Source organism: Micropterus salmoides, unplaced genomic scaffold (genome assembly GCF_014851395.1).
Source record: "Micropterus salmoides isolate LMB-PRFRI ecotype aquatic unplaced genomic scaffold, ASM1485139v1 Ms_hic_scaffold_15, whole genome shotgun sequence".
In the NCBI taxonomy this organism is placed as follows: domain Eukaryota; kingdom Metazoa; phylum Chordata; class Actinopteri; order Centrarchiformes; family Centrarchidae; genus Micropterus; species Micropterus salmoides.
This window is the reverse complement of record NW_024040596.1, coordinates 21,794,408-21,819,329: the sequence shown is the minus strand read 5'-3', so window position 1 is coordinate 21,819,329 and position 24,922 is coordinate 21,794,408. Positions and strand designations below refer to the sequence as shown.

At 40.3% G+C, this 24,922-nt stretch overlaps 2 protein-coding genes and 1 non-coding gene across 3 annotated transcripts; 2 read left to right on the top strand and 1 right to left on the bottom strand.

Annotated features, from left to right (window-relative positions):
- The first annotated feature begins 5,345 nt into the window (after positions 1–5,345).
- trnag-ucc lies at positions 5,346–5,417 on the top strand. The gene has a single exon. It is a non-coding gene; the product is annotated as a tRNA-Gly (tRNA).
- A 5,968-nt stretch (positions 5,418–11,385) lies between these two features.
- LOC119904402 (translin-like) lies at positions 11,386–15,963 on the top strand. Its single transcript, XM_038721034.1, has 6 exons — positions 11,386–11,569; positions 12,203–12,296; positions 12,410–12,506; positions 12,928–13,043; positions 13,142–13,221; positions 14,479–15,963. Exons 1-6 carry the CDS (start codon positions 11,504–11,506, stop codon positions 14,707–14,709), a joined length of 684 nt encoding a protein of 227 aa, XP_038576962.1. The 5' UTR covers positions 11,386–11,503; the 3' UTR covers positions 14,710–15,963.
- A 63-nt stretch (positions 15,964–16,026) lies between these two features.
- On the bottom strand, positions 16,027–24,180 carry LOC119903690 (rho guanine nucleotide exchange factor 3-like). The gene is made up of 4 exons (XM_038719912.1): positions 24,174–24,180; positions 23,428–23,966; positions 19,202–19,347; positions 16,027–18,896 (listed from the first exon to the last, which is right to left on the bottom strand). Exons 1-4 carry the CDS (start codon positions 24,178–24,180, stop codon positions 18,419–18,421), a joined length of 1,170 nt encoding a protein of 389 aa, XP_038575840.1. The 3' UTR covers positions 16,027–18,418.
- Positions 24,181–24,922: the final 742 nt, after the last annotated feature.

The following is a 24,922-nucleotide window of genomic DNA, read 5'->3' as shown; positions in this document are numbered from 1 at the left end:
TGCCCTGATATACAAAGTAAACACCTGCCAAACAATCAGAGAGTATTTTCCATGGAGAAATGGTAGAAATTATATAAAGTTCTAGTCCAGTAGTGTCTATCTAATTGCGGTCACACTTTCCCATGTATTTAAAGTTCCTGGACAACGTGCCTGTGCACAAATTTTCCCCATTCTGACCTCCAGTGGCGACAGGGACAGAGACAAATACAATAATGGGAAAAAGCTCATCTGATACAGGAAAGACACAGGAAACATGAGGGGAAAGACCAAACCAGACACTGCTGGATCATTCTATATGTGTGTGTGTGTTTGTGTGTGTGTGTGTGTGCGCGCGCGTGTGTGTGTGTGTGTGAGTGTGTGTGTTTGCATGGAGCCCTGTACTTCCTGACTTGCGGGAGTGGTGCGGGTGGGATAACGCAGCTTCCTGTAGACCAGATTAATGGGATAATACTGGATATAATCCTCCCATTGTGAAAGGCCTGGAAATCTGGCAACCAGTCAGACACTGTGCATGCAGCAAGTGGCGACATCATAGTTCAAGCACTTATGAACACGTATACACAAACAATATCCAGTAGCTGATCTGTATCATGTATATTTTGAAAGCTGATTTCCAATGGCTTAGTGATAAATACAATGGGAGTGAGCCACACTTTCATCAATTTGAATGAAACAATAATAATAACAAGAAATTATGATTATGAAAAAAATTACAAAAAGTCAAATGCTAATACTGTAAAGTTAAAAGTCACAGCTACACAGATTATTCTGTCCATGTTTTGAATTTTGAAAACAATTCCAATTCCAATTTAGTAGTTAATTTTATAAAATCTAATTTCCCCTTGAAGCCAAATTTGTTTTCCCCCTTTCCCAACCATTTACTATGTCCAATGTGCAAAATGTCTAGCATGCAACATCACAGTAAATGTAAGCTATGGTGAGAGGAGGAAGACAATAATAATCAGTCAAGACAATTGTTATTGCCAGACTAAGTGTTCTCCCTAAAATCTGCTGCTGGCCATAAGGACCACTAAACACACACACACACACACACACACACACACACACACACACACAATCCTCCCCTGTGAGTGGATTTATTTTATTAGTGTGTATTAGGGAGATAAAGTCCTCAGCCTTAGCTTTGTGTGTTTGAGTCACTGTTAGCAATGCTTCATGTCGCCATTGGTTTACTTACTGCTCGTTGAGGACAACGGACTGTAATCAGACCTGCAGAGGATGACAGAAAAGAGAGAAAAAAAGAGCGAGAGAGGCGATGTGGACACAGGGCGAGGGGGAGAGAAAGGACAAGAAACAGAGAGAGGAGACAGGAGTTTATGTTACAGTATGAAGTACAATCAACATGATTTACAGGATGACACACTCCTATTTCAAATAAAGTGCTGACATCTGGCTAAACAGTAGGAGAGGTCCAACTGGAAAGGTCACCAAAAATGCACACACACATTTCATAGTGGTTTCTATCTGAAGGGATAAACACAAGGACATTCACTTGCCTGTACTGCGTTCCACTATCTTTCAGAGTGAAATCAGGACATTTTTACTTTTAACATTTATTTGACAGCTGTATTTATTAGTTAATTTGCAGACTACAATACATCTTCTTAAGTAAAGTAAAATTAGCCCCATCTCAATCAGCCATGGAATTAAACTGCTGCTTAAATGCATTACTAATAATAATCCAGCTATATGATTTATACTGATGTAACATGCTGAAAAGGGATATTCTATAATGATGAGTACTTTATCTTCAGAAACATGAGTAAAAGCACATAGATATCATCAGAGAAATATACTTATTACATCAGTGTTGCCACTTTTACTTAAAGGAACATTCAACATTTTGGGAAAGAAACTTATTTGTTTTCTTTCCGAGAGTTAGAGGAAAAGATCGGTTTCAATCTCATGTAGTATACGTGGTAATGTGCGTTCAAGTCATATCATTTAAACTGTAATCAAGCACAATTGATTCAAAATAAAACATCAGAGCTACACTAGCACAAAGACTAGAATGTGGGAAACAGCTAGCCTGCATCCTTGCAAAGGGAGAAAATACTTTCACCTTTAGATCTCACTCCTCAACACGATGCATCTTGTTTGTTTAATCAGTACACAAACGGCAATATAATAACAATGGCTAATGGTCTTAGGTAGGGCTGGGCAATATGGCCAAAAATGTTATTGCGGTAAAAACATTTCATACCATCCGATATTGATAATTATCACAATAAATGTCAAATCATTATTTATTTCAAGTTTAAAGGCTGATTTTTGCTCCTGAGTGAAATAAAAAAAACAACAACACATGGTTATTATGTGGTTAAACTACTCTTTATGGTCCGAACATGACAAACACTTAATGCCAAACAGTGGATCACTTCACAAATTTGAGGTAGAACATTCAAAACAACTATGATAAAATCTTTTTTTAACAAATATAAAATAAATACATTAAAAGAAAAACTGAAAAAAGAAAAAGTGCTAATTAGTTCGTGATTCAAATAAATAAAATAAAACATTTATTGACGATATATTGAACATTTGTTATATTGTTATTGAGGAAAATTATATTACGTTAATTATCATCATTGTTTTATTGCCCAACCCTAGTTTTAGGATGAGTTAATTCTTTCTTGAAGTGCTGCGCAAACGGCTCCTCTGTTCATCAAGAATTGTACGTCTGTGAGGCCAAAAACCAACTTACACATGAGATGTCTATTCTATTCTATTGGCTGTGGCACATAACATTTGTCAAGTTTACATATCTGTATAAACAAACAAGATACAGTGCATCATGGTGGAGTTGCCGATATATTTTTTACATTGGACAGAGCCAGGCTAGACATCACCCGTGCTACCGATCTACACTGTAAGAAAAGATACACCATATCTACTCAATAAAAATGAGGCAACAGATTACAAGCAATTTTGTTTGGTATTGAGTAAATATTAATTAATTGAGACCCTTAATAGTTATCCATTTAATATGAGTAGATTCAAATAGAAAACAGTACAGAATTAATTATAACCTAAACAAAAATATCGAGTTGAAAAAGAAACTCCCTAATGTGTAATTACTGCCAATAAAAATTTATTTAATTCTATATGTCAATGATATATAATTGAGTATTAATCATCTACATATAAGGATGCGTTGTCATTTGCTTGTAAACTCACCCATACAGGAGAACTGCTTTCAATACAACGGTCAATGATCAGTGCAGCCAAACTTATCAAATAAAACAGGCACTTTACTCCTGGTTTCAATAGTAAACCATAGACTGTATAACAAAAAAACACCACAAGAATGACAATTACCAACCAAAAACACTATATTCTAAACACACACGTTTAAAAAAACATAATTCACAAAGTAAATTTTGTATTTCAAACAAATAGGAGACTTATTAACTAATTTTAACAGAACTCCCTTCACCGCCATGCATTATGGGAATTCTTGACAGGAAGTGCTTTTTAATTAAAATTTGCCTGATTACATTAATTTACTCAATATTCACTCTATTTGGGATTAGATAAATACAATGCTTATGTTTTATTTAACTACAATGGGTGGATTTTAACATTTTTATTTGAAATTTAATTAAATATTTGCCTCAAAATCAAAAACACAATCATATTGAATATATTTTATCTAATACATTAATTCAAATCTACATGACCACAGAATCCTTTTTTACAGTGTATGCGCTAAGATAAGTTTACCACTTAATGGACAGACATGAGAGAGATATTGATCTAACTCTTTGCAAGAAATTTCCAAAACTCCAATTTGTTTCAGCAAAGAATCCAACTGATCTTCTTCTACTTCTGTGGACACACACCCACATAAATTTTCATTTGGGGAAAGAGACATGTCTAATCTAAAGATCCCATATTTGAGCTGAGAGAGAAGCAGAATTAGATTTCAGATCAGATCTTCATGGATTAGAGAAAAAACTGCATGTTATAATTCCCTGAACCATCCGTGACACACCTCACCTCTCATGTATACTTCGCAACCTGAGATTATTAGTCCCACAGGAGTCAGCTGACAACCAGAGAACACTGTTCCTCCACACACCCTCCCCGTGACTCCATTTCTAAACTAATAAGGTCTCTGGAGCTACAGCACAGCAGGAAACAGAGGAACGAGTCTGTTTCCTGCAGCGGGAGGTTATCAATCTAACTAACAGGCATTAGCGGTGTGGAGGAAGGATTGGATGGGAGTATGGGTAGAAGCAGAGGTGAGCAGAGAAAGGTAAAAAAGAAAAGTTGAACTGCTGTAAGGTACTGCAGAGGGGGGAAATGTTGGCGTATAGGGAGCGAAAAAAAAGACTGATATTCAGAGCAGATTATAAACGACCAGAACGTTCCAGCAAAAGAACACAAAGTGAAACTCAAAGACTTGTCCCTGCATGCCCAGAGAAAAATGACAAAATGTGGGAAAAAAGACGAGACTCTTTGGAGTAAAGTTGGAGGTAGTAGTGTGTGCAGTTACAGGTCTGTTTTGATGGCTCCCTTGGGTATGTGTATGGCAGGCCTCCCCCACCAGTGACGGTTAGCATCTCGCCAGGCGTTCCCAGTCTGGCCTCGCTGCCTTGCTTCATCTCCGTCCAAACACAATAAACACAAAAGTGAAGCGAAGACAGGCAGCAGCCCGGTCATGCACACAAGGTTTGACTGCAGAGTGACCTGATGGGCTCTGGAGCGAGTCTAAAAGACTTGTTTGACATGTGGAGAGCTGAACAGATTCAGGTGTCTCCTATTTGATTAGACTGTTCCAAACAACGAGTCATATGAAAATTTTATGGCCTGCCACCTCTACAGTTAAGATCTGGTTCAGTTCGCAAAAGATCGCCGTCATGGTTAAAAGAAACCAATGCTGTCTGATGGTAGGAGATGGAGCGTGAATCACAGTTTCCCGTGTTGAATTTACAATCTTTGTATGCCTAACCATTTAACCCCGATCTCCTCCGTCCTCTGTAAGACTACAACATGCTACTTCCAGCCAGACATGCATTATTCAAACAATCAAAAGAGGTTTATTTTCAGGAAAACTTCATGCTGCTAAATGCTCCAATATGTTCACCAGCTAGTCGCTAACCTTGTCTGTCTGCTGTTTGGTGCTGAGTAGGTCGTGGACAGTGGGTTTACGTGAGCTTGTTTGCTGAAAACAGCTGCCTGCTGTTGCTGGAAACGAGGGTGATGAGAGCTGACTCTAAACCAAACAGTAAATGTGCAGTAAAGCTGTAAAACCACAACAAAAGATGCTAAGCCCTTTTATACTGTAGAGGAGCAGAGTATTGCACAGCCTCAGTACACAGGCGTTGGTGGTATAGTGGTGAGCATAGCTGCCTTCCAAGCAGTTGACCCGGGTTCGATTCCCGGCCAACGCAGATGTTTTTCATCAGAGATCATAATCAGCCACTAACTGTTCTGCTATACCGTAGCATCTCTTTCTGCAACACCAGGCGAACCCTGATCCAGGCTCAGGGACAGCGATGTCCTGCAGGCCATAAGGACGCTAATCCTTACTATTGAGCTCTCAAGCTCATCACTAACTTGCACTGTATGATACATGAATGTCACTGTACACCACTGCCATACTTACATTATACTTACTGGTACTGTACATACATATTCTACTGTATTTGCTCAACCTACTTATTTACCTGGTTTTCTACTGCTTACAATTTGTTCATCTATATATATATATATATAACTATGGTTTACAAGCTGTTCCTTTATAAGCTTTATGTGGTAGACTGTACATATGGATTTTAACTTTAGCGATGTTGGAGGGACCCTGAGAACTAAGAATTTAATCGCCAACATCTGCTCCACTGTTATTGTTATGCATACAACAACACAGAACTTGGACGTGAACCGTGATTTTGCCACTACGAGTGACCCCCTTTCACATTACACATAGTCATTTGATCCATTGTTATTATAAACACATTAATTACCGCAGCTTTAAGCATATGTCACTAAAAACAAATTCTGTCATTTTTTTGGTCTCATGGGCCGGTTCTGACAGGCTTTAAAAACACATAAGAAAGTTATACACTTTCTTATCTTTAAAGTATAATGAGGCCACTCTGAAGTCTGTGATTTGCGATTGGAGAAGAGATGGTGGCAGAGCCAGTCTGAAGTGAGGAGAAATTACCAAAAAAAGTGAATGTGGGAGCTGAACAGGAAGTGGAGTGAGGAAGAAAAGGTAGAGGATGTGACCTGATGGAGGTGGAGGCTCTCTGTTTATCAGCTGGGCATCCCATGCTTTTCCTTTCACATCAGCGCTTTCCACATGGGTCTCCGCTCCCATTTTCCCATGAAACACACATCATGTTATTTGGTTCCAGTTCACAGCTAATGAAACAGCATGGTCCCAGGTGACTCTCAAAACAAGGGCATTGGTGTGCTGCTGTCAGATTAATTTTCCCAGCTTACTAAGAATATAATATAAGAGTAAAAGGAACTATTGTTGTCTTTTGTAATGTTTCTGTCTGTCACACACTTTTATGAACTTACTTTATTAAATTTCAACAATCATTGACTTAATCCTAATATATACATGTGTGCTTGTAATGTTGTTTGTGTGCCTTTTGCCTCTATTTTTAAATTACATTTTCTTTAATATCAGAATTATAGGCGCCTAAAACTGTACGTGCTACCACTTTTAATCCTGACAATCTCAAAGGTACATAGGAGGTAAGAGAGTCTGGGTGATATTGATTAAATTAATTTCACAAGGATTATCAGAGCTTGAAATTGGTACTACATGTCACTGGAATAAGACCCTATAATAAAAACAATACAGTATTAATATTTTGTATGTGTATGTATCTGAAATAACAGGTCTGGATGACTTAAGACTTTTATTTATTCCACAATGACCCCTCAATCTGTACTTAGATGATTGTCCAACCTGTGGCCAGTCAGATTTCCATGTTGAAGTAAATATGAGTTAATATAAACAATTAAAACCACAAGGCCAGATTTTGATGATCCCCCCCCCCCCCCCCCCCCACACACACACACACACACACACACAAACAAACAAACACAGGTCCTACACTACACAACATCCAGCAGTGACATACCGCGGGAGAAAGTGAGGTACATCTCTGTCTAATGGCTGAAAAAAGAGGGAACAATAAATTCATTTAACTCTCTTAGGTCAAAGCATTCTTGCATTAAGCTCATCTACAGTGACTGCACTCTCATTAACAACTGGGCTGGTGACTAGATTCTATCCAAGAGTAGCAGCACACATAAATAATAATCATAGGCTCATGATAATAAAATTTAGGACCTCCAATGATTGACTACGATAAATAAGCACAGCGGTCTAACGTAACTTTCCAGAATGATATAATAATAAAAACGTTTTTGTAGATATGAATGCGTAATAGACATGTAACATAAATCACATTAAGCTCTGCTGTCTGTTTTGTTTTGTCCTACGAGTTGTCAGGTCCGGTTTCGCTGGGATTTGTAACAAAACCAAACCTCATTTAAAAATGTGTCGAAAGGGTTCACTAAGCCTACCTCGTAAAAAAAAACTCAAGGCTATACTGTCTGTAGCCTACTCTGCTAAAAAAAAACAACAACAACAAAAAACAAACAAACCAGAATCTATGAATATGCAAATACGCCTAGATTATTCTTTTGAAAGGTTTAAACATTTTTTAGTAATTAACTCGGAGGCTTCACTCACCCTCCAGTCTCGGCTCCTGAATCCACGCAGTCATCTTCTGCTGAGGTTTTCTCCATCTCAAAGGGTAGGCTGAACAACATTTAGCTGCATCGTTTCAAAGCGCAGAGGGAACGAATAAAACAGGGGATTTTTAAAACACAGTACGGCTGAGACCCGCCGGTTACATGAACTAGTAGACAGTTTAGTGTGAGCTGGGTTTCTAACTCCTCACTTACAATGGGGTGTCTGCTTAACTAGTTGGGAGCAACAGGCGACTGACTCTGTTTTTACTGAGTCAGCTGGGCTCTCAGATGATGCCTTCTGGAGCCGTCGGAAATCTGACAACTACAAATGAACCGCGCATGAGCGAGATTTGTAGTTACTATGGGAGTTTGATTTTGACGTTTTTTTAACGTTTTAACGTTTCTTATTCATAATTATGAGATAATAAGTCATAATGCTGCACTCTGTACTAAAATCTGTAGCCCTTTTTATATACAGTCTATGGGAAAGCTTTTCACAGCCTACTGATTATAATACAAATAGTTCCCTTAAGTAAATAAATGGTAATTATAAAAAACAGAAATAATTCTGCCATCCCAAAATGAGGTGATATTTGTGTTATTTTCAAACAGCAGTCTCGCCGTTAACGTTCATTCTTACTACACAAAGGGATTTAAAGGGTGTGGAGTAAGTAATAAGTTTTGCCAGTATTTCTCTGGCAATCTTCTTCAACTGTAATAAAAAGTTATGTTAAACTCTGCCACATGAAGAATCAATTAGGCTAAATAGGGCGGGCAGGAGTGAGACTGTTTCGCGTTTAATGTTGCTTTATATTTTGCAGCACATGAAGGTAACATTAGCATGTGTGCTACTTTGGCTCCATCAACAGGGTGAATGAGGTAATGCAGCATGTCTGTCCACCAGAATCAACCCAGGCAAGCAGAGAAGAAGGTGTGGTGTATTGTATTACCTGCAAGCTGCAAACAATGCCGTTTCTGTTCATGAATGAAACCACACACCTGCTTGAAGACCCGACTTGTAAAAAGAACTATGGTTTCATTGTCTTGAATTAAATTTGATTAACACCACACTTTAAAGAGGTAGCCATAATTTGTTCAACAGACAAATTACAGAATTTATTACTATTCTTATTTTTATATGTCATGAAATGTGTGTTACTATGTTAAACATTACAGCTTGTGTAAAAGTGTGTGCTGGAAAGCTATATGAAAAAAATAATTAGCTTACTGAAAATGATTGATGGGGAAAGTATAGGCATCATTGTTGGTGGGCTGTCATAGTGATAATAGATTAAAGGAATGTAGTAAAGCCTAACGGTTGTAGATTAATGGGAATTAACTTTGATTTTCTTATTGTTATTACAGTTGACAGCTGCGGCTGAATGAAAATAAATAGCTGATAATGAATTCTTAAGTTGAGCCATTTGAATATCTTTTATTATTAAGAGTCCTATAATATTAATAACTATAGCCCCCATCTTCACACAAATCACTGGAGCGGTGTGACGTTCCCTGCTGCTTTAAATACTCCACAATCATCCCGTTCCCCAAAAAACCCTCTATCTCTGGATTAAATGACAGCAGGCCTGTCGTCCTGATATCTGTATTCTTGAAGTCCTTTGAAAGACTGGTGTTGGTCCACCTGAAGGACATTACAGGCCCCCTGCTGGACCCCCTGCAGTTTGCCTAAAGGGCTAACAGGTCAGTGGATGATGCAGTCAACTTGGGACTGCATTACATCCTGCAACACCTCGACTCTCCAGGGACTTGTGCAAGGATCTTCTTCTTCTTCTTCTTCATTCTTCCATTCCATATTTATATATTTCTACATTTATTTATGTAAACTGTATGTTTGTCTACGTGTAGCATCTTATCACCACAGCAAATTCCTCGTATGTGTAAAACACTACTTGGCAATAAAGCTCCTTCTGATTCTGATTCTGATTCTGATTCTTCTGTTCGTGGACTTCAGCTCGGCGTTCAACACCATCATCCCAGACATCCTCAGCACCAAACTCACCCAGCTCTCTGTGCCAGCCTCCACCTGTCAGTGGATCACAGACTTCCTGACTGACAGGAGTCAGCAGGTGAGGCTGGGGAACATCACATCCAGCACCCAGACTATTAGCACTGGCGCCCCCCAGGGGTGTGTGCTCTTCCCACTGCTCTTCTCCCTCTACACCAACGACTGCACCTCAGGGGACGCATCTGTCAAAACTGAAGTTTGCTGACGACACAGCGATCATCGGCCTCATCCGGGAGTCCAGATTCCAGAGTCAGGAAATGGGCAGGAAACATCAATGCAGATCCATCTCACCCAGGACACAACCTGTTCCAGCTCCTCCCCTCTGGTAGGCGCTTCAGAGCACTGTACGCCAAAACCAACAGACTCAGGAACAGTTTCTTCCCACAAGCCATCACTCTGATGAACTGCTGATTTCTGACTCAGGATCAATTCCTGTGCAATAACCCAGTAACTCTGCCTCTAATCAGCCACCTGTTTACTGGTCACCACTTATTATTTATTCATCATTCTCTATTTCAGTGCTGTTCTTGTTCATATTGTCATTTTGTATATTGTATATACTGTATACCAAATCCACCTACCTCAAGTACATAACACCTGCACATAATGCTTATTTATTCCAGCATCCTTTGCTCCATCACACTGTGTCCATGTATACATGTATGTCTACCTGTATATCACATCCACCTCTGACATATACATAATAGTAATTATTATGATAATAATAATTTACTCCTGCATCCTTTGCACTCTCCTCAGTGCACTATTGTCTCAATCAGTCTATACTGTTTTTGTTTCTGTTTATAGTGTGTATTTATTGTGTTCTCTATACTGTAGCCTGTGTCTGATTTTATTTTATCTTATTTTATAATTGTATTAATGTATAAGTAAGCACATCGTAAGCATTGTACAATCTTGAGTCAAATTCCTCGTACGAGTACATATACCTGGCAATAAAAGCAGATTCTGATTCTGATTCTGACTGATTCTGAGTGTCATTGTTTACATACAAGATAGTCAAAATGTTTAGCTATGTTGTCAGTATAACAATGTAGGCTACTCTGTAGATATTTTCTGAGTAACCTATGGCACAAGGCTGCACTTTTTCTGTATGGCATATAGGCCTATATCAGTTTTCAGTAGCACAAAATTACACTGCAAGAGATTGGATTCCCTTTTCCTGTATGTACTGTAATCTGTCAACAGAGCATGTCAATGTGATGCAGAAAAGAAAAAAAGACTGGACTGTTTTACAGCACTGCATAGCACAACAGAAAAACAAAAAACAAAATAAGAAATGTAAACACCCCTTAGGCTGAAGTTGTCAGCCTCAGATTCTTGCATTCTGCATGTAGTGATTTGTACAATGAACTTATTGCTAGATGTTTTGGGGGGTAAGACTATTCAACAGAGCACCAGTAGAGTATAATAGGCCTACATTGTGATCAACATGAAATAAGCAATTGATAATTTAGATAATTATACATAATCATTTGGATAAACGCGTCAAAACATTTGCAGTTCGTTCAAAAAGAATGAGAAATTGCTTTTACTGGAGAGACTTTTTTTTTGTTTTTACTGGAGAGACACCGACGTGACGTTGGAAGGGATGACGTCATCGCCACGCGCCACACGAAGCACGGAGTCGGTTCTCGAGCACGTTGATGTTTTTTATGATTTAGCTGCAAACGGCTCATTATCTGCATCACCCGGACAGCCTGACTCTGATCAGAAATGTCTGTGACCGAGATGTTCAGTTATATTCAGGGCTTCCTGAGCGCCGACCAGGACGTCAGAGAGGTATGAATGAGCAGCAGCACGACAGCTGCAGCGCTGCAGCCAGCATTAGCTCTCAGAGACAGTTAGCTAGCTAGTTAGCAGCTAACTGTCTCAGTTAACGGAAGGATATACTGGGCACATCGAGACATGAGCTTTTTTTGTGCCTGTGATCCACTTAAAGTGTGTGATTTTGGGGGGGTGGGGTAGAATAGTTGTTAATAGAAGATACGTTAAATTGAATTTATGGCTGGGAGATATGGCCAAAAATGTTATCACGATAAACAAAAAATCATAGTCGATATCGATAATTATTACAATTAATGTCAAATCATTATTCTGTTCAAATTTAAACGCTTATATTTGTTCCTGAGTCAAAGTTGAAGAAACTAGATGGTTAATTGTGGAAATACTTGATGCCAGTGGATCACTCAATAAATCTGATGTAGAACATTCATTCAGAACAATGATGACGGAAATCTGAAAATTAAGTGCTAATTCGTTCGTGATTCAAATGAATTAAATCAATCATTTCTTGAACATTTGTTATATTTTTATTGAGGTAAATTATATCGCAATAATCATCATGATTGTTTTATTGCCTTAATTGAATTATATTCTATTAAAAACACTTACACTTGATGGACTTTGCTGCAGGATATCCGTAAGGTGGTCCAGACATTGGAGCAGACTGCCAGGGAAATACTAACGGTACTCCAGAGTGTCCACCAGCCATCTGGATTCAAAGAAAGTGAGTGTTTGACACAGTATGCCCTGTTTTGACGGGTACTGTATAATGTTTGTCTCTCCAAATGAGACTTTTGATATTAAAAATGAGTCTTATTTTTTATTTTCTCCCATTAGTTCCCAGTAAATGTGCAAAGGCACGGGAGTTGTTCAGCACAGTCAGGACACAAATTGCAGACCTAAAAACAAAATTTCCTGTGGAGCAGTATTACAGGTAGGAACCACTTTTCACAATGTTTGCATTTTTTCTGCTACCTAATTCAGAATTTTAGATTGGATTAATTTCCTTATGCTGAGTATATATAAACCTTTCATCCAACTGTGAAATTGTTGAGCTGGAGCTCAACTTTAAGGCTGTAGCATGAAATAACTGAAAATTTATCTTAAGTCATAGACATAAACATGAAGTGAAATGCTAATCAAATGTGTGTTTGTGTGAGAAGTTACTAAGTGTACTAAACTAAATTTTGTTTTATTCAGGACAGAACAGTTACTTGACCAGCAGACTTACTAACTGTTTTATACATTTATTTTAATTTAAGTACCCAGAACTCCCTAGAAAGCAGAATTAATTGATAAAGGGTGGATATAGATAAAGTGTTTATCTCTCTCTTACCTGTGTGATCCCACTTTAGGTTCCATGAACATTGGCGGTTTGTCCTGCAGCGTTTGGCTTTCTTAGCAGCCTTTGTTGTCTACCTGGAGACTGAAACTCTTGTGGTTCGAGAGGAAGTGGCCCAGATACTCGGCAGTAAGTGTCTAGTCGCCAGTTAGTGTGTAACTCTCACTTAGGAATGCGACTTTACTAAAAAAAATACAATAAAATTCTCTGTACTTTTCACCTTACAGTTGAAGTGGTGCGAGAGAAAGGCTTTCACCTGGATGTGGAGGACTACCTGGCAGGGGTGCTGATCATGGCTAGTGAACTGGTGAGTCTACTGTCGATTACTCTGGTGCACCAACAATATACTCAGGCTAGAACAATGATTCTAACTAGGGATGAAACGGTATGAAAATTTCATATCACGATTATAGTGACCCAAATTATCACAGTTATCAGTATTATTACGCTATTGTAAAAATGTGCCGAAAAATATTAAAGTGTACTGATACACACACTGAAACCATTTCAACAAGTTTTATATTGAAAACTACAAATACTATTATTGCCATTTTGTTTGCATAAAAAATAAAATGCCACCAAATACATTTTGTAAACATGTGAAAATCATCTACGTGTGCATTATCAAGATTTTATGATATAGGTAATACAATGACCCTGTGGACAATTACATGAAAACAAATAAGTCTTTAGAAGACAGTGATGGTAACTGCAATGAGCCCCAAAACTGATAAATACAGAGCAGTCTGTAGCGTTTCTAGATATGCTGGTTGGTTGACTAAACTGCGTAACGTGTCATCATGTGCAGTGGACGAATAGATTCTGCCGACACACAGCAACAGAATGTGTAGCGTCTTTACGAGAGCAGCAACACTGAGAGCTTCAGTTTACACGCTGTTAGCAAGTCAGAGAGACAAACCAAAGTTAAAAGTTAACTCACCCTGCGTTCACTATAAGGTTTTCTTCAATCAAGTTTCCCTCAGCACTCTCTTAAAAACTAAACTACGACCAGACTTCAGAGTGACTGAAAAATCTCCGCAGCTCTGTCTTCCGCCGTCTTGTCATTGACCCAAACGTTGCATTCTGCGCATGCGCGCCTGCTTCTGGGAGACGCTGGACAGTGTTTGCCGTGAGATTATATAATATTAACCGTACCCAGTTATCATGGTAATTAAAATGTGTACGGTAATAATAACTTTTGGGAATTTTACCATGGTTTACCGTTAAACCGGTAATCATTTCATCCCTAATTGTAACTCCGTTGCCTATTAAAATAGAATCATACATCAGGGTTCCCCTTTGTCCTGGAACTCTTTAAGGGCCCCCTATACACTGCATGTTTGTGCTGTAGCAGATCAAAGTTGAAAGTCATGAGAGAAACATGGTGAAATATCTGGTTGTGAAACCACAACAGTGGTCTTAGAGCACACTGTGAGACATGTCCACCGACGTATGACCTAGAACTCTGGTGACCAAAGACCTGTCAGATATCAAGGACAAAACTCTCACAATTTAACGGCTGTTATTTCAAGCGCTTGATCTGTGCTGTTGTTTCTTCCTCCAGTCACGGTTGGCTGTAAACAGTGTCACAGCAGGAGACTACACCCGGCCGCTCCGCATCTCCAACTTCATCAACGAGCTGGACTCAGGCTTCCGCCTGCTCAACCTGAAGAATGACCCGCTGCGGAAGCGCTACGACGGCCTCAAGTATGACGTGAAGAAGATCGAGGAGGTGGTTTATGACCTGTCAATTCGCGGCCTGGCCAAGGAGCCAGAGTCTGGCATGGACAAGTAGAGCTGAGAGGTGTTGAATGGCTGTAGGAGACGGAGGAGAAGGAGGAGGGACCTCTCCACGGCTGCTGCACCTTACCCCACTGGGAAGGCAAAACCCAGGGATCCACCTGAGGCCCCAGCAGCTGAAGACAGACTGTGTGAGTGTGTGTTTGTGCGAATGCATGCGTGAGAAGTGCTTTAGATGGATGGCAGTCTGTCAGAAGGGTGGCAGAGACGACGACTGAGCTTGGCACCCTTGTTCAGTGGCTTTAGATTGAAAGGTTCAGTTTGTTGCTGGTTTTCAGAAATCTCAGCTTCATCTGATGTTATTGTTTCACTGAGTTTGTTTTGCAACTGTTTGATCTAATTTGCCACAGTCACCTTCAGTTACATTATATTGATGTTTAATTCATTGGAAAAGATAGGCGGAGATCAGAGTGGAGTGTCCCATCCATGCAGAGCTTATTTTTTGTCGATGTTTGTGATGTTTAGTTGCAAAAAAAAAAAAACAAGAACTGTGTTTGTGTTGTTCACCAGATGAGTCCACGCCTGGTGGCATTTCTTAGGACTGAATTATTGTCAAAAAAAATACAGCAATCCAGGAGCCTCATTTATGTGGGAATATTTTTGCAACAATCAGACGAGTAAATCAAGAGTCCAAAAATACAGAAGGCAGTAATAACCAATGAATGTCTTACAGCATTCTTACCAGATTTTGATCATTTCTTACTTTCATGAAGAAGCCTTTGTTTGGATTTTGATTATTAGCACCTAACCTGCATATACAGCAGCTACCTAATTTTTTTAAAATGAGGCTCCAGGTGGGGTAGAGCCAAAGAAATGATAAAGATGCACTTCATATGACATAAAGCTACTGTGTTTAGTTGGGGGGGGGGGGGGGGAATTTTTTCAACAAACGGTGCCAATAAACATGTCTGTTGAGCCTTTTTAAAATTTTGATTGTCAGGTGAAGCTTTCTCTGGAACTCCATGAGCAAATACAAAGTAGTCAGAATGTCATGTACTGCATGTTAACAGTTTTTCTTGTTTTTTTTTCCACTTAAATGTCTTCGCAGGTTTGTTTCTACTCTCAACATCCACGCTTCTGTTTGCTTCTATACTGTAGTGGAGCTGGATTGTATTTTCTAGAAATGATTCACTTTCACTCTTTTCCATCTTGTGATAAGTGCATTCCACTTGTACTGTATGTATTCATGTCTTTGAATCAGTTGTCCTAAAGATGCTTAAAATTACTGTAAATATATTTCTACATTCTACGTTTGCAGCTTCATCAGATTTTACAAATTTACATATTGCACAGAAAAATACAACAAGCAAGGTTGTGTTTAAAATCTTTTAATATAATTCACAATATATTACATTGGGGAAATAATACATTAGGTCTTTCAAATGCAACACAAAACCAAAAGAAACCATATGCAACTCAGCAGGCTTTGTTTTTTTTATATGTTGAAAGGGTTGAAACCATGTCCTACGACAGCGCACGAGTATTGGTGTGGAGCTGAGCAGCCCTGCCCTCCAAAACACAGTGATTTGCTACCTCTTCTAGTGCTACTTTATATCAAACATGAAACAGTATCAGTCTTAAATAGTGGATTTGGTTTGACTGTATTGCGTTGACCTGCTGAAATCTGCTTCGGTCAACTAGGTTCCTTCTAATATGAATAATTGTGAATAAAAAAAATGACATGTTACACTGGAGAGCATTCTATTACTGAATCATAATAAAGTGCATTAAACAAAAAGCTTTCATAAATGAAAACACACTAAAACAAGAGAGGACCAGGTGATCACTGTCAGAGGAATAATTATATTGCCTGTAAATCGTCCTTAAGTGCCAACAGAGGGCTGTCTAGTCCGGATCCCAGATATAAATGCTACTGTGACATGTTGCAAATATTTCAGTATGTTTTAGCATAACAGTAATCAAGTACCAAGGCACAACAGCTCATCGCTAGGTCACATAACACACAGTTAAAACCATGTCATGACGAGATGGGTGGGATGGGTTTATTTTTTTGAGTCAAATAAAATTGCCTAAATTGTCATGACCTCAGCAGCCAGAGAGATTTCATGGTATGACAATATAAAGATAGCATATATATGTATACTCATTTCAAACCTATTCGAGTTCTTTACAAACTCTCAGTGCTGATATAAGTAAATAGGTTAGTTTGATTGACACAATTTTGATCTCTGAAATGTTTGTACTTGTAAATTAAATAACTAAGCCATTCTTCACTATTTTTGTAGACCGAATGATCAGATTAATTGATAATGCAAATAACTGTTTGTGGCAACCCTACAAATAGATCTATCAAATAATCTGTCCCATGGCCCGATCCGTGCAACCCCACATGGGGTCCCGAACCAAAGGCTGAAAAACTCTGCACTTAACACGTGGGGGGAAACTGTGGTGTTTGACATGATGTTAACACAAAGGAGACTGACTAGACTTCTCACAAACTGCGTTCATGGCACTAACATTATCTTAACTCCAGTGACTGAGTGGGACAGAGACTTCCTTGGTGTAAGGATGATGAAGGGAAGCTTTACCAATGTCAAACATGTTCAGATTTGAGACCTGAATCTGCCACATGACACTAGGTAACAGCGCGCGTTAGAGCAGAATAAAGACCTGAACGCCAAAGGAAATCTTGAGAAATTAAATACATACAGTAGCTACTTATTTTGAAACTGGTAGAGATTATTGCTGTTTTGTGACTTCTCATTTACAGTGATACAGGAGGTATGTTCAGCCTGCTGGGGAGGCTTTGCTCAACTGCATCTCTGGCAGTGAAAGTTGCTCTACCGTCAACATACAGTAGAGGGCGGCACACAGAGAGGTGAGGGCAGTGACGACAGAAACCACTGGACAAAGCTCTTGACCACATTTCCATCTCTTCATACTAAAACAAATGTTTCCCCTTTCGACTGTCTTGTATAAAAAAATTAGATTACAATTTTTGTTTTTGCAATCAGTCATGTTCAGTCATGCTTTCCAACAAACGCACCTTATTTACCTAAACCCTGCTCTTTCTACATGAGCAAACAGTCTTTACAATCAAGGCTGACAAGCCCAAGGTTTTTGGTTGTCCAAGAATCAGATCTTTTGTTAACAACTTAAATCTTCATACACGATTGTATGAAAGTATGTTGCACTTATTGTTTTGTAAGAAAAAAGTGCTAGATCTTTTTCTTACCCTTCCGAGACTTTGAGGAAGATTTTATTTTACTGAAGTCTAACATGTTATAACAGTGGCGTCATTCAAACGTTTCTTGTTGTCAGTTTAGATTTGCTGTACAAGGATTTGGGTTATTTACAGTGTAACAAAGGCTGGGGACAGTTGGTCTCAGGAGCGGGTCTGGTTTGTGTTGATCATGATGTTGGGCAAAGCATTGCGTCTTTTTCTCCAGGTGCCCAAGTCTCGGGCATATCTCTTAATCTGATGGAACCACTGCTGGGTGCGAGATTTGTCCGAGGCTCGGAAAACGAAAGACTCCCGACGAATGTCGAGCACCTCAAATGTGTCCTCACAGTCCGGATCTGTTGACACCACGCAGTTACCCAGACGTATGGGCTCTCTCAGCACTGTGAACTTTCCACTGCTCTTGTCCTTGATTAGAACCAGCACTCCATCCCGAATGCTCTCTCCACCCCCCTCCCCCTGGTCCCCCCCTGCCCCCAGGTCGGTGCCCTGTCCTGGGGCTTCACTGGGCCGCTGTGTGCTCACCATCAGCAGACTCTGGACATTTTGAAACTTGAGGGCCTTGCTGCCCTTTTTTCATCCACTGACCATCTGGTGGCTGGGACAACTGGAGGGGACCCTCCATGACAAATCGTGTGTTTTCTCTCGCCCAGCCCACGGTCTTCATTGATACCTCTCGCATCTCGATGTTGATGACCTCCCGGTTTTTGCGGCTGTCACGGCGGAATGAGCGGAGGGACCAGGTGACGCCGTTGCCCTCCTGCTTGGTCTTCATGTTGATGTGCTCCAAATGGGATTCTACCCGACTCTTAGCCTCACGGAGACGTGCATAGTCGGGGTGACATTCGGGAGTGACTTTAATGATGCGGCTCAATAGAAGCGGGTATTTAGTCACTCGCTGGAGGGGTGCCATGAGGAAGGAGCGCAAGTTCATACGACGCAGTGCCGTGTTGTCATTCTGGGAAACATCCAGGAAGATTCTGAGAAGACAAAAGAGACAAAATTAAGTTGAAAACAGAGATACTCTGTGCATGTCCTGGGAAAACTTGATTAATGTGAATCAAAAGGCAGCATGACTCATGGCTGAGCTGTGGTTCTGTCTAAAAATATGAATCATTGCAGCTCTACTCTCAAAATAGAACTTCTTTTGAATAAGTGATAACCCACTGTCTTTTCCATTAAGAATTATACAGAAGAGCCGTGGCAAGAACTAGAGAAAGCTCCCAGAGTAACTTTTTCAGCTCACAGGCTAACTGGAAAAAGAATGATGGTATTTGGTGTGTACCTGAGCAGTTCTTTCTCCTTCTCCAGCGTGTTGAGCATGTTGACCGAGGTAGACTGCTGCAGGCAGTAGGTCTGGAAGGCAGGCAGCATGTTGACAAACTCCAGAAAGATCTCTCCTATGTACACAGTCAGCAGATCTTCATCTCCCTGGGGTCAAACCACATGAGACAAAATGTCAATGTTCGACTAATTTACATCTTGCACTTGGAAACAATTGGTTTTAACAAATCGTTGTTTTATTATCGTGTCTCAAAGATCTGCTACCAGTAAAATTCACCAAAATTGTTAAATTTGGCACAAATATTTAATAATAACTTTTATAGCGCCTTTAACGGGACCCAAGGACGCTTTACACATAACTACAGAGACAGCGCAATAAAAGTCATTCAGGGTTGAATGCCTTTATAAAGAGATGGATTTTTAGGAGGTTTTTGAAAGTGTCCAGAGAGGGAGCATTTCGGATATCTGTGGGGATGGAGTTCCAGAGGCAACTTGCTCAAACAAGTAAAAAGACTGTTACAGTAATCTAAATGAGAGGAAATAAAAGCATGAATGATCATCTCCAACTCAACCTTTGACACCAGTGTTCTTAATTCAGTTACAGCATACAGTGGCATTCAGGTGAACAGTGAGGCAGCAGGACTGACAAGGCAAAAGAGCACATCTTATCCATGTTGGCTGTTTTGACCTTGGAAAAAGCATTTGATCAAACAATCTCTCCCCCACCACATTTTTAACATTAAACACTTAATTTCCTGCATTCTGGTGAAATTTTCTTATTGCTTACACTTCATTATGCTCTACTGACCATAAACACACATCCCTCATGTAAAGTTTTGATTGAAGTGTAAGAAATGTGTTAGTATGTGCCTTACCAGCTTACCTTGTTTAGCCCATTAATATTGGTCATGTCAGAAAGGGATTTGACTAGAGCAAAGGCATACATATATTTTATGTATGCTATGTTACCTGTGAGCCATGTAAACAATTTGCCACTGCTGCACAGTCACACCTGACACTGCATTGCTCTCACTACTACCTTTAAAACAGTCTGTCTCTGTTATAAGCCTGAATGGAAACCTCTTCTAGAAAAATCCTCATAAAGTCTGTTAAGACTGCTGCTGGCTGTACATCTCTGGCTGTGATGGTACTGAATTTGGATCAACTGTGCTCGTACTGGTTTATGATCCAGCATCTACTCTACTGACAAATTTAAGCATAGCCCCTGTAAATAATAGATATCTATACTTGCTAGATATTAATGTTATCAACTCATCAGGCCCATACAAACTGGCTCCCGGGTTTCCTTTTATCATTCAATATCGATAATTATCAAGATAAATGTCAATCATGATTTCTATCGAGTTTAAAGGTTATTTTTTGCTCCTTAGTGAAAGCTGAAGAAACCAGATATTGTGGTTTAAACTATTCTTTATGGTCAGACCATGAAAATCACTTAACAGGTGGATCACAAATCTGACAATTATACTGTTGGAATTATTGTTAGGCTATTGTTTTATTGTCCAGCTCTAATTTATATGACTCGAATAAGTGATGTTATAAGTGATATTATTTACTGAAAGATGTAGTCTACATCCATATTGCCCAGTATGCCCCACTAATCAACATTGTAATAGTCAATGTGAATCCACTGCTTTCCATCTTGCATTAGTTCATAGTTGTAACTAAACCTTCACTGAGAGACAGATAATCACTGCCTTGTTTTAAAATGATGTGGGCCTATGAGGAGTGCCATCACATCTGTGTGCTGTCTGGTCTCACTAATGTTGCTGCTGGAATGCAATAAAGTCCGGCTGTGGACTGTAGCACCGCTCAGCCGGATACGCGAGTTTCATTTCGTGCACGCGCGACGTAGTTATCATTTCCATGCTGCAGTTCATAAGCATCACTGACCGTCGGCGTGTATCAAAGGTAATAAATAGTTGTTTTTCACTCTAATATTGTTCAGTCACAGTCTGACAAGCAACCAAGACATAAACAGACCTAGTTGCGCTGCTCTCAGAGTTAAATGCAATTTATACTTCTGCGACGGCGTAGCCCCCACGTAGCCCCTATACCGTCAGTCACCTACGCCGTAGCCTGACGTGCACCTCCTCAAAAATGTAACACTTCGAGGCGACGTGGACCATAAGCCTTCCTTCCGGCAGACTAGACGCATCTGTAGGGTATTGCTGCCCTCCTCTATTCGTTATTCACATTCTTCTTCTTCTTCTTTGGGGTTTTGTGGCGGTTGACATCCAAAGTTTTGCATTACCGCCACCTACTGAATGAAATGGTTTCCCAATTCAATTCAATTTATTCAATTTTATTTATATAGCGCCAAATCACAACAACAGTTATCTCACAGCGCTTTTCATAAAAGAGCAGGTCTAGACCGTACTCCGTCCGTATTTACAGAAGCCCAACAATGCGATATATTTACAGTTACTACCCAATGTTCTCCCCTTCTGTTGTCCGTACATTGTTGGGTTCTATGAGTCAGACTCAATAGTCTGAGATGATGTAAATCCTTCCCTCAGAGTTGTGTCTATTTCTTCCCCTTATATGTCTGCAATGCCTAGGAATCTCCTTGCTGCATCCAGTACCATCTTGATCCTTTCTGACTTGTTCTTAATTTCCACAGCACAGTTAACCACCATAGCAATAAATGCAAGGGGGGTAGTCCTTTCCATGGGGACTGGGCTTGCCTTGCAGCTGAGCTGCAGCTCTTGTCACTGGAAATGTTTTAATAACCTTCCAAACTGTCGCAATTTTATTTTTGTGCTGCTTTCTCTGTGCTGGAGTTATTGTAAGAACTTTATGGTCTTATCCAGTTTGTTATTAAATGTGTAACAAACTTTATCGCGTGTCTCCTCATTATAGCTCCCACACAAAAAAAGCTGCTTTAATGGTCAAGCTATGCCTATAGTTTTTCATTATAATCCAGTCAAATCTGATGTTCATTTATAAATGCTGCTCGTGGATAGTGGTTACAAATGATGATGCCTGTGCATCGCTGTGTACAGCCAGGCCTACAGCCTACGTCAGCTGGTTAATCTGCCTAATCTTTTGCTCTTTGTCTTTAGACCACGGTGGAAACGCACTGAAGGAACCTTTTAGTTCCTTGAAAAGAGATCTGGGGACTTAAAAGTCCCTGGTACTTTTGGTCAAAAAACGCCTATATGTAGTCTAGATAGACCCTCTCAGGTAAATCTCCCACAAAAGTCAGGCACACTGAATTACTTTCCTCCATTTCTCCTTGACGGAATCTTGTCAGTCTTCTCGCCTCACAGACATTTTCAGTGTTCCAAAAGTCCTCGTCTTCCACTGACAGCGGTACGCCACTTATTACTCCTTTCTTTTTGTTTTTTCCCCCCCCGAGTGGGAAGCATTTCAAACAGCTGAAATCTTTATACATTTTAATCCTCAACGCTTGGTCTCTCTGATGCCTTGAAACACAGTCAATGACAACCATCCCACTCCTTGTTATTTTGATGGACCGAACATCTCAACAAACTTTCCAACCTCGTGCGAGTCCTTGAAGATCCCATCCGTTCTTGTCACTGCTATCATTCCTACTTGAAACCTCTCATCTGTTGATGGCTGCCATCACTTGAATCACTATCCTTCTTCCTTTTCCTATTCACAACTCCTCTTGTGTCTTCTTCGTTCTCCACACTCTCCTCTGACTCCATTTTTCGCGCCGGTTCCTTGTTGCTCTCTGTGATTGGTCGGCTGGGTAGCCTCGCAATGCCTCCGAGCCGACCGGAAGTACCCCGCGCTTTGAAGTAACATTTACTAGCGGCCAAAACGGCGGCTTTTGAAATCTAGAAAACCACTTTTTGTCTTTGCTATGGTCCCTCCTATTTTAACTGTTGTGGTAGACATTTCTTCTGCTTGACAGTTAGTAAGATTGATTTTGTTGTTGTATTAAAAATTATAATTGTGACAACTGGGATTCTGTCTCTGTGTGTGCTTGTAAGTAAACCTGTGGGTCACATGTGTGAAAAGCCTCCTTACTTAAGAATACATTATAACTATATACTGTAGGCAGTTGCGCTCTAAAGAAACCATGCCATGTAATGCATTTATAAATATGACCCTGAAGGTAACTTATGTAATACCAGTAGGTGTGCAAAGCTTATAAGAGCATTAAAAATCAGACCACCTTGTTTAAGCCCTTTTTATGTGTGTCAGAGAGAGAGAGAGAGAGAGAGAGAGAGTCACCTGGTCAAAAGCCTGGTCGATGCTGTCCTGCAGATGTTCAGTGAATCGGTCGTTAACATCTATCAGCTCCTGAACGTTACCGAATACCACAGCGAGCTGCTCAGTTGTCAGCAGCCCAGCACTCTGCATGGGGCCATAAAACTCCTCCTTGATGATCCGCAGGTCTTCGCCGTAGCTCGACTCTGTGTTCAGAAACTCCAGGATGGCTTCCTTGCGCTCGGTACGCAACTTGGAGCAACGTTCACACATGCGTTCTCCTCGCTCTTTGGAGGCGCCATCCCTCAGTCCACAGTCTGGACAGGGTCTCTGGGCTTCCCAGGCTCTTAGGGAAGCAGATGGTCTCTTCCAGGTACGGGACAGACCTGGCCCAATGCCGCTGTCCACCCGTTCCACCTCGGCTCCCCGGCTTTTGCGGTAACGACGAGGCTCGCTCTCCTCCTCCTCCCGGTCATCACTAAGCCCCACCACTCCGCTGTCGGCACTCAGACTGCTAATGGTGCTCCAGCGATGCTGCCCGGACCGAGTCACACCAGACCCGCCTGGCGTTCCTCACCAGGGGGCTCTGAGCGACCACGAATTGCTGCTGGAGCTGGGGAGGGAGGTGATGGTCAGATTTATTAGTGCTCATGATGCGCACTCTCTACAGTCTTTGTTATTCACATTGCATGGAGGCACACGCATGCACACACAAAGCATTAATAGCAGCTTCCCTAATGAGCGCCCATTTAATCTGGAGTTGTCATTACTGGTCATGTCAAAATGAAGAAACTATAATTGATATCATCTTTCTCCAATAATTAGATCCCTAACCCTCCAGTCAAGCACTTAACCTTTGTCTGTATGCATGTCAATACTATTGTGCGTGTGTGTGTTTGGAGACAGACAGACTGTATGTGCATGTTTGCTTGGTTGCTAAGGTTTTAAATGTATCATTCAAGCATATGGTTCATTATACAGATTCTATGTTGATTATGTATTAATATTAAACCATTGGTTGATGATTTTGTTTTTGGCACTGAGAAAAAAATCAATTTCTAGTCAGTATCACTTTTATCCACTGGAAAGAGCAACAAAGTCATCATTAGCATATGCCATATTGACTGACACTCTGTGGACAGCGTCCAGTGCCAAAGAGCTTCTGCTGACAGGGAAGAGCACGCTATTAGCAGGGGAGCTCTGTACGTCTGTGTGTTGGTGGGGGAGGTGAGGACTGGTTGCAAAGGCCGACATATCCAGAGACCAGCACGACACAGTTGCATAAGAGATGCTGAAACAATGCTTAATCTTTTTTAAATTGAACAGATTGGAAAATGCCAGGCTTGGTTGGAGGTTCATTCACAAATTAGGAAGCGTCACCTTCCCTGATGAGGTGGGGAGATGTAATAAGGACATGGAGTTCTGTAATTACAGTATCAGTCATAATTACATGTATGAACAGAGTGGGCGGGTGTAGTTCTTCACGGAAGGAAGTATCAAGGCATAACCCCGGATACAA